The sequence below is a fragment of the Cyprinodon variegatus genome, unplaced genomic scaffold (genome assembly GCF_000732505.1).
Source record: "Cyprinodon variegatus isolate N-32 unplaced genomic scaffold, C_variegatus-1.0 Scaffold587, whole genome shotgun sequence".
NCBI lineage: Eukaryota > Metazoa > Chordata > Actinopteri > Cyprinodontiformes > Cyprinodontidae > Cyprinodon > Cyprinodon variegatus.
In genome coordinates this window covers 136,936-148,931 of record NW_015151040.1, presented here as the reverse complement: position 1 = coordinate 148,931, position 11,996 = coordinate 136,936, and the positions used below count along the sequence as shown (strand labels likewise).

At 38.9% G+C, this 11,996-nt stretch overlaps 1 protein-coding gene across 1 annotated transcript; it reads right to left on the bottom strand.

Annotated features, from left to right (window-relative positions):
* Nucleotides 1-1,716: 1,716 nt before the first annotated feature.
* Nucleotides 1,717-5,257, bottom strand: LOC107095943 (EMILIN-3-like). The gene is made up of 4 exons (XM_015392334.1): nt 5,064-5,257; nt 4,823-4,942; nt 4,204-4,742; nt 1,717-4,130 (listed from the first exon to the last, which is right to left on the bottom strand). The coding sequence occupies exons 1-4, from the start codon at nt 5,189-5,191 to the stop codon at nt 2,197-2,199; spliced, it is 2,721 nt and encodes a 906-aa protein (XP_015247820.1). The 5' UTR covers nt 5,192-5,257; the 3' UTR covers nt 1,717-2,196.
* Between the last annotated feature and the right edge of the window lie 6,739 nt (nt 5,258-11,996).

Below are 11,996 nucleotides of genomic sequence, written 5' to 3'. Positions count from 1 at the left end.
TGTTATTTAACTGACTAAAGTAAAAAATGTGCAAAATCAGCATGAATGCAATAACTTATTGAGGTTGTTGGGAACAGTGGTGTTTATGGAGTCTTACAGCTGCTGGGAAGAAGGATCTGTGATAATGTTCTCTGGTGCATTCAGGGTGTCTGTCACAGAAGGAGCTCTCCAGTTTTGCAACAGCTGTATGCATGGAGTGGGAGACATTATCCAACAAACATGTCAACTTAGTTCCTTAGATCCTTTTGTTTCCCGCTTCCTGCACTGAGTCCTTTCTTAAAACCCTTTTGTTTCTGTGAAATATTATTATATTAAGCTTACGAGGAATGAAAACAAACAACATTTATTATTTTAATATACCATCAGACAAATAAAAACTATATTTTGATACAGAAATTTTGGCTTCATGAAGAGCGTGTCTGCAACCTGCTGAAGGGCTATTTTCCAAAAAGAAGTTTTAGCCTCATTAAAATTATATTCTAATTTATTTAATATGCCAGCATCAGATACACAGATAAACATGTCTGATTTTAGGTTTTCCTCATTTAGCAATTGAAATCGTCAGATTGCACCTGCTATGGGACTATTTTATTCATGCTGTCATTATTTATTTATAAATTGTATCTGTAAACTGTCTGACTTTTTCTTATCTTCAACTTTTTTAACCTGATCTCGACATGCCATGTTTTTTTAATTCATTCATTTCTTTTCTATTCTGAGAAGTTTAATTTCTTTGCTGTAAAATCTATTATGAAACCTTTAAGATTTTTGGTGTTAGTATTATTACAAGTACCGCCTGTAGAGAACCTCTAACATATTCTATTCTATTCTGTTCTATTCTATTCTGTTCTATTATATTCCATTCTGCATAAAATGAAATAAAATAAAATATAAAGCCACAAACTGAATACGGCTGCTTGTGGAAAAACTCTGTCCTTTCTTTTTCCTTAGGAATTAGGTGGGGATGAAGCTGCCAGGTGTTTCCAGATAAAGAACATGTCTGATTGTTGAAAGATTGCCTCAATACAAGCCAAAGACTTGTTGTTATTCTAGGTTGGTTCATACAGGTGGCTGCTGACACAAAATAAATCAAGATAGAACCTGAAATGTCTTCAGAGGAGCAACTGTTTCTATCCTGCAATCTAAGACAGGATAAAAGACGCAAAGCCTCATTTTTCCAGTGAAAAGCTCATTCCTCTGTGGAAGCTATTTAGTGCAGATTTGAATATTGTATCGAGTGTATTTCCCATTTCAGCCCGAGGTTAAAGTGTGCATTGTTCAAATAAACTGCTCAAAACCCAAGTGCTCTATCTCAGACTCTGTGGGGCACAGCTGGTATGTTAGATGACTAAACAATTACAGGAATCCTGAATAATCAGGGCCTGTTTGGAAAACCTATTTCTAGAAAGAATGATGCAGCATCAAGTACTTTTACAAATTTACACCAGAATAAGCCCCAGGACTGTCTATTGAACATAATAAAACAAAACAGAGATGCTTGACCTGGAGGCAAAGTGCCACGCTTTTAAATGTATGAAATGAGAATCTATGTTCCTCAGAGTAACACAGCTTGGGCTATTTTCCTGATAAGAATTAGATCTACCAGGCAGTCTCTCACTGGTGGGATTTAGGATATGTTTTTTCTACTCTCTGAGGTGGATAATGATGATACATTAGATGTTCGATAACTTAAGAGAAAGTGCATGTTTGTTTTACCGTGACTGTATTAGAGTTTATTTAATCTACAGTATGAGACATGATTTAAAGGAACAGAAATCCTCCTGAGACTTTTTTATTGGAGAAAAGTAATGACCATTGAAATTAAACCACACATGACTGAGAAAAGAACATTTACACAATAAAAACAATAAAATCTTGCATATTCATTTCCTAGGCATCAGAAAATACAGTATAAAAACATAGAAACATGATTAGCCTTACACTCAACAAAATTCACATTTCATTCTTCATTCAGTCACACTATATAATTGTTTACAAAAAAATAATTTGTCATAGCAATTTAATGAATCAATCTCAATATTTTATCATTTCCATCACATCACAGTTAGCTGCCTTGTTTCTTTATGCTGTTTTTTTTTATAATATGGCAAAACCCTTCGATTTCAGTGCAGGTTTAAAGGTTTCAGCTGAAAAACATATTTACCACTTAAAAATCAGCTCTCCCTACAAACTGGCCTATTTCTGAGTGAAAGTGTCCCCTCGTTTCGCCGGTGTAGCCATCTCCAGACTCTTTGTCGGCTCTTCCCTTGAGGTGCAGTTTCTTAGCTCGTCTTTGAGCTCATACAGCTGCTGAGCATGGCTGGAGAGAGTCCCATTAACTTGCAGAAGAAGAGTGTTGGACTGTTTCTCCAGCTCCTCCCTTATTCTCTCCAGGTCATCTGCCAGGTCATTTAGGCCTTTACATTGATCCTCCACACTGGCAACACGGCCTCCAACCTCTGTTACCTCCTGTTTCACCACCATGGCTGTGCTCTGGCATCCTCTGACCTCCTCAGCAAGGCGCCTCTTCATCTCCAGCAGCTCACCTTTAAGTCTGGTCAGTCTGCGCTCGCTGGCTCCAAGCATTGAAGCCTGATGTCCAACCAGCTGGACCACTCCCTTCATTTGCTTGGCCAGGCGAACCTCCCTTTCATGCCAGGAGCTGTTGGCTTCTCCCACCTGATGGACCACTGTGCCCAGGGAGTCTTGGAGACTCATTAGGGTGTGATTGACAGAACGAACATTGAACTTAAGTACTGTTAACTCTGCCTGAAAGGGAGGAACTCTTTCCACTTCTATCTGCCTCTCCATGAGGGCCATGTTCTCTAAGATCTTCTGCAGTGTAAAGTTCAGACTGGTCAAACGGTCATCCTGTAGGTCTAATACCTGCTTTACGTTCTGCTGGAGTTTTTGGTTTTCACTTGGCTCAGCAGAGTCTCCCTGAGTGGCAGACGTCTTTGACGAGGAACAAGAAGTGGAGCAGAGAAGCTCCAGGTCGTTGAGATGTTTTTGTACTCTGTCCACATCTAGTTCGAGTCTCCCTCGTAGGGACTCCAGCTCCGTCTCTAGGGTTGGAACAGCATGGCCTTCCAGCAGTGCAGGGGCAGTGGCGTTACTAAGCTCCTCCAAAGCTGTCAGTAAGCGCCCCTCTAGGTCTCTAAGCTTACCCTCCATTCTGGCCTCCAAATCCATGCCCGTTACACCATCATATGAACCAGCTGTCTTCATTTCAGGACCATCATTTTTAATCTGCCCAGTTAGGTTGAGCTTGGCTTCAACATATCCAAGACGGCCCTCCAGCATTCCCTCTATGTGGTCTCTGTGACCACTAAGGTCCACTCTCAGGTGCCCCTGGGACTGATTTAGACTTGCCACAGATGTTTCCAGATGCTGAACCCTTTCTGCCAGTCCACTAATGCTGCTGCAGCAGCCCTCTGTGCCTGAAAAGCTATAGATCTGTGACTGGATAATCCCCATCTCAGTTCTTAGCTTTGAGGTACTTTCCTCCAATGCGTCTCTCGTCTGCTCTTGCTGTTTACGGAGATTCCTCTGGCACTGACGGCGCTCATCACCAACTTTCTCCTTGCAGCGTTCCTCTGCACTTTCTACACGTTTCTTAAACCCATCAAGAATTTCCACCTTGACTTCCTGTAGTTTAGCATCCATCAAACTCTCAGCATCTCCCCTGGAATTGCCAGTGATGTTTGTTGGCAGTTCAGCTCCGTTTGAAATAATCTTCAGGACTCCGTCATGTCCCTGCACTGTTGCTGTGAGCTCCTGCAGCTCTGCTGCTTTGACCTGCAGCTCTCTCTTCAACTCTTCTACCTTTTCACTCAGTGTTGTAAAGACGTGGCTGTCATCTGAACCCTCAATTTCAGGATCTCTTGCAGGAATTTCCACAAACCCTATAGTGGGTGGATTAGATGCTGTTGCTGGAGCAACAAGAGGGCTTGGAGCAGCAGAGAGTAAAGCTGACAGCATCCTGTTGGCATCTTCTCTCAGAGAGGCTCTCAGAGAGGCTTCTAGTCCTGACACTGTTCCCCGGAGCGTCTCCAGGCCATGGCTCACATGGCGAATGTCTTCCTCTATTCGAAAGATCCTTTCCTCTGTCTCACTGTCCAGAGTTTGGCCTGAAAAGCAGAAAAGAAAAAGATTTCAGCTTTAATGTATGAGTACAACTGCTTAGTCATCTATGAGAGTTACCTGTAATCTTCTCCTCTGGATGTTCTTCTCCAGATGGTGGCGGTGCTGGTGCTGGGATTTCCCCTGGTGTAACATCCTCTGGTTTTTGGCTATATTCCTCCTCGTGTTCTTGGTCATGGTCCATACGATGTTCCTCCTGGTATTCTGGGTCTGGCTGAGTTTCTGCTGGATAAGGCTCGAAGGAGGTGTCAGGATAAAAGGAGGACTTTGATGAACCAAAGTGAGGCAATGGGTAGGAGCTAAAACTGTTGATTGAAGGTTGCTTTGCTTGATTCCAGGGATTGGGTTTAACGGCAGGATTAAGAGGTGGCCCATTGAACATCGGACCTTTAAACATTGGCCCTTGGTGTTGTGGCCCCCTAAACTGTGGACCTTTTGTTTGTTGACCATTGAATGGTGGCATCATTTTCATTGGATGTTGGTAAATCTGTTGCACTTCCATGCAGTTATAACCAGAGAATCCAGGACAACAGCGCCATTCCAGTTCTGTCACTGTTTTATGTGCTACTTTGTACATTGGCTTATAGAGCAGGCGATACCTATAAAACACAATCAGTCATGAGTCACTTATCAAAGCTCTGATGCTTCATATGTTATACAAGCTGCTGTCTTCACTTACAAGAGAGTTGGACATTTTTTGGCCCAGGAGCACTTGTTGTATTCAGCCTTTACATATGGCGCTGCCCCATCCTGGACGGTAAAAGACACCAACTTCTCAACTACATAGGCGCAGTGGTTGCTTTTTAAGGGAAGACATAAAACATGACAAAAGACAGAAATGAGAAGCTCTACTTTAAAGGTCTAACATCTTTTCCTGAAATGTGCTGTAGTTTATATCGTAATACTGGATCTGAACTTACTTGTGTTTGCTGGTGGGCTTCATCTGCTCCTGGTATGTACCGAGCTCTTGATGAACCGGAAATGAATTGTGGTACTTGGCTTCAACCAGTGGCAAAAACAAACCGATCACAACAGCGAAATGCATCATTGACAAAATGTTTATCAGCCTAGAAAAAAGGAAGTGTAGTCGGTATAAACAAGACAAGGACTATTCCTCCAGGAAGATCTACCGGTATCAAAAATAAAAGATTTTGTACTCCAAGAACAAACAAGATTTTCAAATGTCTTAAATCTGTCAACTTATACAAAGTAAGAAAAAAATAAGCAACGGTAATATTGGCAGCTTTAAAAAAGAAGAAAGCACTGCTGAACCAGATCCTGTTTGAGGTGGACTGTGTTCGCATGACAACAGTCCACTGTGGGTCTGAAGGACTTCAGACGTCACTAATAGGGTCCCTCTGGCATCATCTGCATATCTCCTCCCACTGACCCTCCTTAGATGTAACACCAGAGTGACAATGAACCACATAAAGGAAGGAAAATATGCCAAATCTTTAGTTATTCACCTGTGTGTTAAGCTGCTTCCACTCAAATTAGTAGAAAATCCAGTTTTGATTAAAGACTCAAACTGACTGCTCCTTAAAACTGTAGCTAAACCCATATGAGCTTTTCTCCCCATGGTGATGTCAGTAGGAAAAAATAACACACCACATCCTCAGAGCACAACACGAGACCTTGTCTTAAAATAAGTAATTTATAACTATTTTTGGCTTATGCCACATAAACATAATTTCTCTTTTCTTTTTTATATTTTAAGTAGAAAAGCAGTTGGAGAGTGTAGACCTCCATCAAGTGGCTGATTTCTCCCTAAATTTTGTGACTTCCACTTTAAGTTAATACCTGTATTCACAGAAAAATGTCCACAATCCTAATAGTTGTCCGGATCATCACTAAAGTGTAATGGTTTGTTTCTTGGACTAAGTACACCTTGGGTAAAAGTTTTTAATTAAAATATGTTTATAACCTTTCAAATTATCCTCTACAAAGACGGACAGACAAAGGCATACAAACTCTCCTAAAAACATACCCACCTTGGCTAAAGGTACAGGAGGAAAATGAAGATGACTAAATAACACGTTTTTTGATTTCAGATAAATCTGCAGCTTTTCACCTCTGCATGTCTTAAAAGTTATATGTCAATATTGCAGTTATAAGCTTTTTATATAGACCAGAAATGTTGCACTTTACTAAACAAACAAACCTTATTTATACACAGAATCATGTCCATGCATTACTGTGTAGTTTATTTAAGAAATTATCAATATGTCAGGAATTTAAGTAATGCACCCAAGCAATATGATAGCTCCTATAGAAAAGAGTAGAAAAAAAGCTTAAAATTATTTCTACTTTTAATGCCGTGGCAAATTAGGGTGTTTTGAGAAATGTATCCTTTATTTCTAGAACATTTATGCCAAAAATCTTGAATTAAAAATGCCCCAGGGCAGCTGTGGCTACAATATAGCTTACTATCATTAGATGTCAGAAGGAGGTAATATTGATCGCTTTGTGAAACTGATAAAGTTCCTGGAAACCTTCGTAAAGTACAAGGCACCATGAACACTTTAATACACTCAGTCGTTTTCAATACATTGACTAGATGACTGGTCAACGATCCTCTCAGTTTCAATTCACTTTCAATTCAATTTATTTCTATAGCGCCAATTCACAACACATGTCATCTCAAGGCACTTTACAGTTCAACCAGATCATCCAGTGAAATTGATACAAAGTTTTCTATCTAAGAAAAACCAGTTGATTGCATTGACTCAATGACTCAAATACAATCCCTCACACTAAGCATGCTTGTAGCGACAGTGGAGAGGAAAAACTCCCTTTTAACAGGAAGAAACCTGCCATCTGCTGAGGCCGACTGGGGTTCAAGAGGACAGAAGCAGAGATACAAAAAGCAGCTGTAAAAGGCGGCCCCGTCCAGGAAACACACAGCCAGGCAGACGAGCTCCGAGCCAGCTCCCATGCCAGAGGACGACGAGAGCACATCCAGCTAGTCACGGTCAGAGAAACAGGACCACACTGGAAAACAGGCCGATCTCCAGCATCCAGTTCTTTCATTGCTTTTAAAGATGAGTTACCGAGTCTTTTGTTTGATCTTTATTTTACCTCAGATTTTTATCAGTCATCAGTTGGGTTATAATCTATAAAATATTCCCAATGCAACACCTAATTGGTTCACTGGATAAACAAAAAAATCACAATTAATTTGGGGTCCTCGCTGTTTTGATTTGGAGAATCATCAGAGTCTTACGGATTACGGATTGACCAGTGGAGTAAGTTGTGCAAAAGAGAGTACAATTAGTAGATAGTCTGGATGATATTTTGTGTACAAAAAAATACAAAAAACAAAAATGGCCAAAGCTCTCTCTGGTGATGGGACCTGCTCAAAGTTTTTATGCAGGACTAGTACCAAGTATCAGTGCCAAAAAGTGTGCCACATGTGAATTCGCTGAGTCAGTTATTACTACTACTACTTTGTTATATTCACTTCCATCTTATTAATCTGTATATAAGAGTTTATAATAAGTCTGAAAGGAGCTGAAGGTATTTTTCATTTTGTGCTATAATGAGGAGGTTCCCCAAAGCTTTTTTTTTTTCCACACTTAAAGGTCACTCTCTGAATCTAATCCATCTTCTTTGGGTTTTCCCATCAGGCCTGCTAACAGCAAACTGTCTGCCTCCATCTCTTCCTGTCTCTAACCTCTGCTTTCATCACACCGACCTCCATCAGCCTTTCAGGAACCTTCTCTGCAGTCTTTTTCTCTTTTTTTTTCCTTCCCTGGAAGCTTCATATACATTTATTCAGCTTCTATTTGGGATTAAAAAATGATTTTTGAGCTAGATTTCTTCTCCAAGTTCTCCCAGTCGGATTAGGTTACTATAGAAACAAAACAGAAAAGTCATTGTGCTTCTACCTTTCAAAGCTGGAGTTATGCACATTCATTGTAAATCTACAAAGTATTAATATTTATGAGATTTAAATAAAAAAAAAGGCTGTAGGAATCCAGGTGGAGTAATTTAAACTTAAATCATAAGACTTTATGCTAATATTTTAGTTTCTTTCATTCTGTCTGTTTGATTTTGCTGACAAAAGTTTGAAGGGACAGGAATCTAAGAGAAACTAACCTGGTTTTAGCCTGAAGATGTTTGAAATTTAAAAAGGTTTCATAACCTTATTATCTGTATAATGTTTGCTCTGTTTGTTTTGCACACGCTCTCTTGAAGAATTTAAGGAACATCTTTCTAACTTTGACACACCCTCAGGGCTCTAAACCGAACTTAACAGCAAACCTCCGGAGCAAACACAAACAAACACTCTGTGTTTAAGACCATGACAGTGCACACCCAGGCCTGAGTGCTTTGGCTGTAAGGCCACACATTCATTCACAACACAAGTCTTTGTACACGTTTAACTTCTCCGCCCTGAATATAGAAACCAGGCCTGGTTGCCCATTTGTTTCACAAAAAGGTCCCTTTTTACCTAGATGCCAGTTAAAATTAGACACACTTTACAGTCATTACAAGCCTGTTATTATAACCACTTTCCAATGTTTGACAGCATATGAATCTTTATTTCTTTAAGGTCAGTTTTTTTTTCAACCAAGGTCACATTTTACTAGAGATTCTACTGTTTTTCATTTAACTTTTTTAATAAAAGCAGGTTATAAATGTATTCCTGTGTTTTACATCACATTAGGGAATATGAGGTAGATGTTTTCTCTACATGCTGTGGTGGAAGGAGCTGGAGGGCCCAAATTTAAGCAAGATTCTAGAGTTAAGCAGTTGTTAATGAAATTCAATTAGCTTCATAAAACTAATCCCTGGACCAATAAGCTGCACCAAAAACAAACCAAAAAAAACCCAAATAACATCTGCAGCTCATAATTTGCTCAGTCAATTAAACAAGGAGGAACACAAACACTTTTTATGTGGAAACTGCCCTGGGCTAATCTCTTCATCATTAATTAATATATTTATTTCCTTATTTTATGGTCCTCATCTGTATTCCATTAGATTTTTTTTTGCTTCCCCTTAATTTGATCCTATAATTTCATTATTCTTTCCAGAAAACCTTCTCAAATCCCTTCTAATTTGTTCTCTTTATGAGCCAGTCATAATATAAGCAGTTCAAGGATATAATCAATTAAATTGTTTAATTAAATCTTACAATTAATTGGAACCTTTATTTAATGAATCATAAAATAATCCAATATCATGGTATTTTTTAATCTAATTTGTAAATATGTGCTTATAGGCACATGTATGGAGGTTATGGCTTTTTACCATAAACCTTGAGTGCAGTTTTTATAATCCTATTCAATAAACAAGGTTTACCTTGTATGAAATAACCTTCAAGCAGGTATCACACATAAAATAAATCAAGCCAAATTTTCTGCACTAAAATAGTTTTTATTGGTCTTACATAACATTCTAATCATATTAGTGATGCTCTGATTGTCTGACATTTTTTCTGGGTGATTGGTAATAGAAAACCTTCCTGAAACAGGAACTTGTTTTAACTGTGCATGATGTAATGCTGAGGTATAGAAATTAAAGGTTTAGAGGAGTGACAGTGGCTGATTTTTCTGACTTTTGCAGAGGTAATTAAGAAAAGATTGCTGGATTACATTGGCTTTGTTAAAATGAGGAGGATTTGTCCCCTTGGAAGAAAGGCTGTAGCGCCCCGGGGGCTTTTCCTGGGAGCAAGTTATTTACTACTCTTAACTCAAACTGGGCAAAACCATATAAAAAGGACTATAAAACAGGAGTAAAAAATAACAGAGTTTATTCCAGATCAGGTCGTTACAGGACAGAGAAAAATGCGTGGAGCTTGCACAGGTGTGGGCTCAAAAATCACGTCCGGGGGCGTCCGGCAAAGTTTCGGCCCCGAACAAGGTCATCTTCTCCTTCTTATAGCTCATGAGTCTATGTGTTGGATCATGTGGATGTTTAACTGTCCGTATCAGAAACTGACACGCCATCCATTGCCTGAACCATCTGCAGCTTGCCTCTCTGTCTCAGGGTTACAGATAGCTCCCCTCTATCAGACCGGCTCCAAGATGTGCCCATATCCTGTGTACTCTTAAAGACACAAAGGCTGTCCTGATTAGATGACCTCCGTACACACAGTGACGTCCACAATGTGAAGGAAGGCCTTCTACGCTGTCTAATCTGACTACCAAAATAACAATGCACATGATGTATACTGTAAATGATAAGCCTAACAGCTTCAAATGTACTTTAAGTATCAACAAATCACAGATTACCCAAACCTAAGGAAATCGGAGCAATTGCACCCCTAAATCCTAAAAATGAACAACAAATGAACTGAAGTCTTTCTATAGAGTTTCTGTATGTTCTATGTCTATGCATGTGTCGCTTCTTTCTAGCTTCCTCCCACAGTCCAGAAACAGGAGTGTTAACCTGATTGGCCTTTCTATATTTCTCTTTTGGAGATGTTAACTTGTGGATAGTTGTTTGTTCTGTGTGCTTACTGTATGTGTTGTCCTGAGATAAACTGGTGATCTGTCCAGGAATAATGTTTCCAGCCTTTTACCTGCTGGCTATGGATAAAATAAGGACAATAGGAAAGTGGCCATAGATTGTTGTGGGAAAAAAGCATTCAATTATTCAAGCTCGTTAAATAAACGGAGATCGATGGATTTCACTCAGTCGGCACATTTATTCATATCTTTGCAAAGAGAGAACAGCTCATCATACAGCCATTATGGCACAGCATTCTGCCTTGTTCTGCTCTGGGCTGCGTTCATCGCCCCGTTACAACAATGGAAAGTGGTCAGAGTCAAAACAAATTACAAACAATTAGGTTAAACAGTAAAATGTTATGAATAAACCTTGAGAAATAATCTGATTTGTTATGGGAAGAAGCTATGTCTGGTCTACAAACACCATCCTGGAATTCCGACAACAAGATATAGACAAGCAATGGATGATTGATGTTATCTAATATACTGTATATTCTTCTCAACTGACATCTAAAGATGATTCAGTAGTTCCTCATTTTATCACCTCTGCTGGAATCCATGAAACACAATCTGGCAGACATTTTGAAGATTGTATATTTAATTAGCTAGAAAAACTGCCAGTTTTTATGTGTGATTGGTGTGGCATGTTTTAAGATTTAGCAAAAAAAATATTGTAAAATGAGTTACGTTTCATATTCTCCTAGTTATTATAGTATTTGTTCAGTTATTCCTAGCAAAACAGAAAAAAAGAAACACTACTGAAGAGCACTGAACATCATTACTGTTACTGTACATGTTGGATGCTGTAGTTGTGGATAATGAGCAGATTTTAATGGTTGATTTATATGGAACTGTTCATAACAAAGTTATAAATAACACCTAATTTGATTGATTAACTTTTTTTTTCCTAGTTAGCCTAAAAGGTTTAAATATATTAATTAAAAACCTGACTAAATGTTGTCTATATGAAAGTGATGCTATTTAAAGTAGTAAATCATAAAGCTAAAAACAACCAACCTGCTTTTTCATGTTTTGATCAAATAAAACCAAAATCAGAAGAAAATTTGTTATTGTGTGGAATTACACTTAAATTTTTAGACGAATAATTTTACATATTTCTGGCTCTCACAATTGCCTTCAAAAATTCAGCAAGTTGTCTGACCCTTTCATCTGAAATGAGGTCCGTGTTGACATGAGCGCATCAGACTATCAGTGCATTTGATGGCCGGTCCTCACTCTTAACCTCTATATATCTATTCTTTTCTATAAATTATGCTTCGTAGCATGGTTGGTTATCCTGTTTTAATTTGCTATTAGAAAAGGCGTACAGCGTTGTTAGGATAGAATCAGTAGCAAGACTCAGGTAGGCTGCAGTGTTTAAACAATATTCAATTA

Excerpts from the sequence above, each read along its gene's own strand:
- LOC107095943 (XM_015392334.1), bottom strand. The coding sequence starts at position 5,191 with ATGATGCATTTCGCTGTTGTGATCGGTTTGTTTTTGCCACTGGTTGAA. Across the intron at positions 4,943-5,063 it reads AAGCCCACCAGCAAACACAA|CAACCACTGCGCCTATGTAG; the intron begins GTAAGTTCAGAT and ends TCCCTTAAAAAG. Across the intron at positions 4,131-4,203 it reads TCCAGAGGAGAAGATTACAG|GCCAAACTCTGGACAGTGAG; the intron begins GTAACTCTCATA and ends TCTGCTTTTCAG.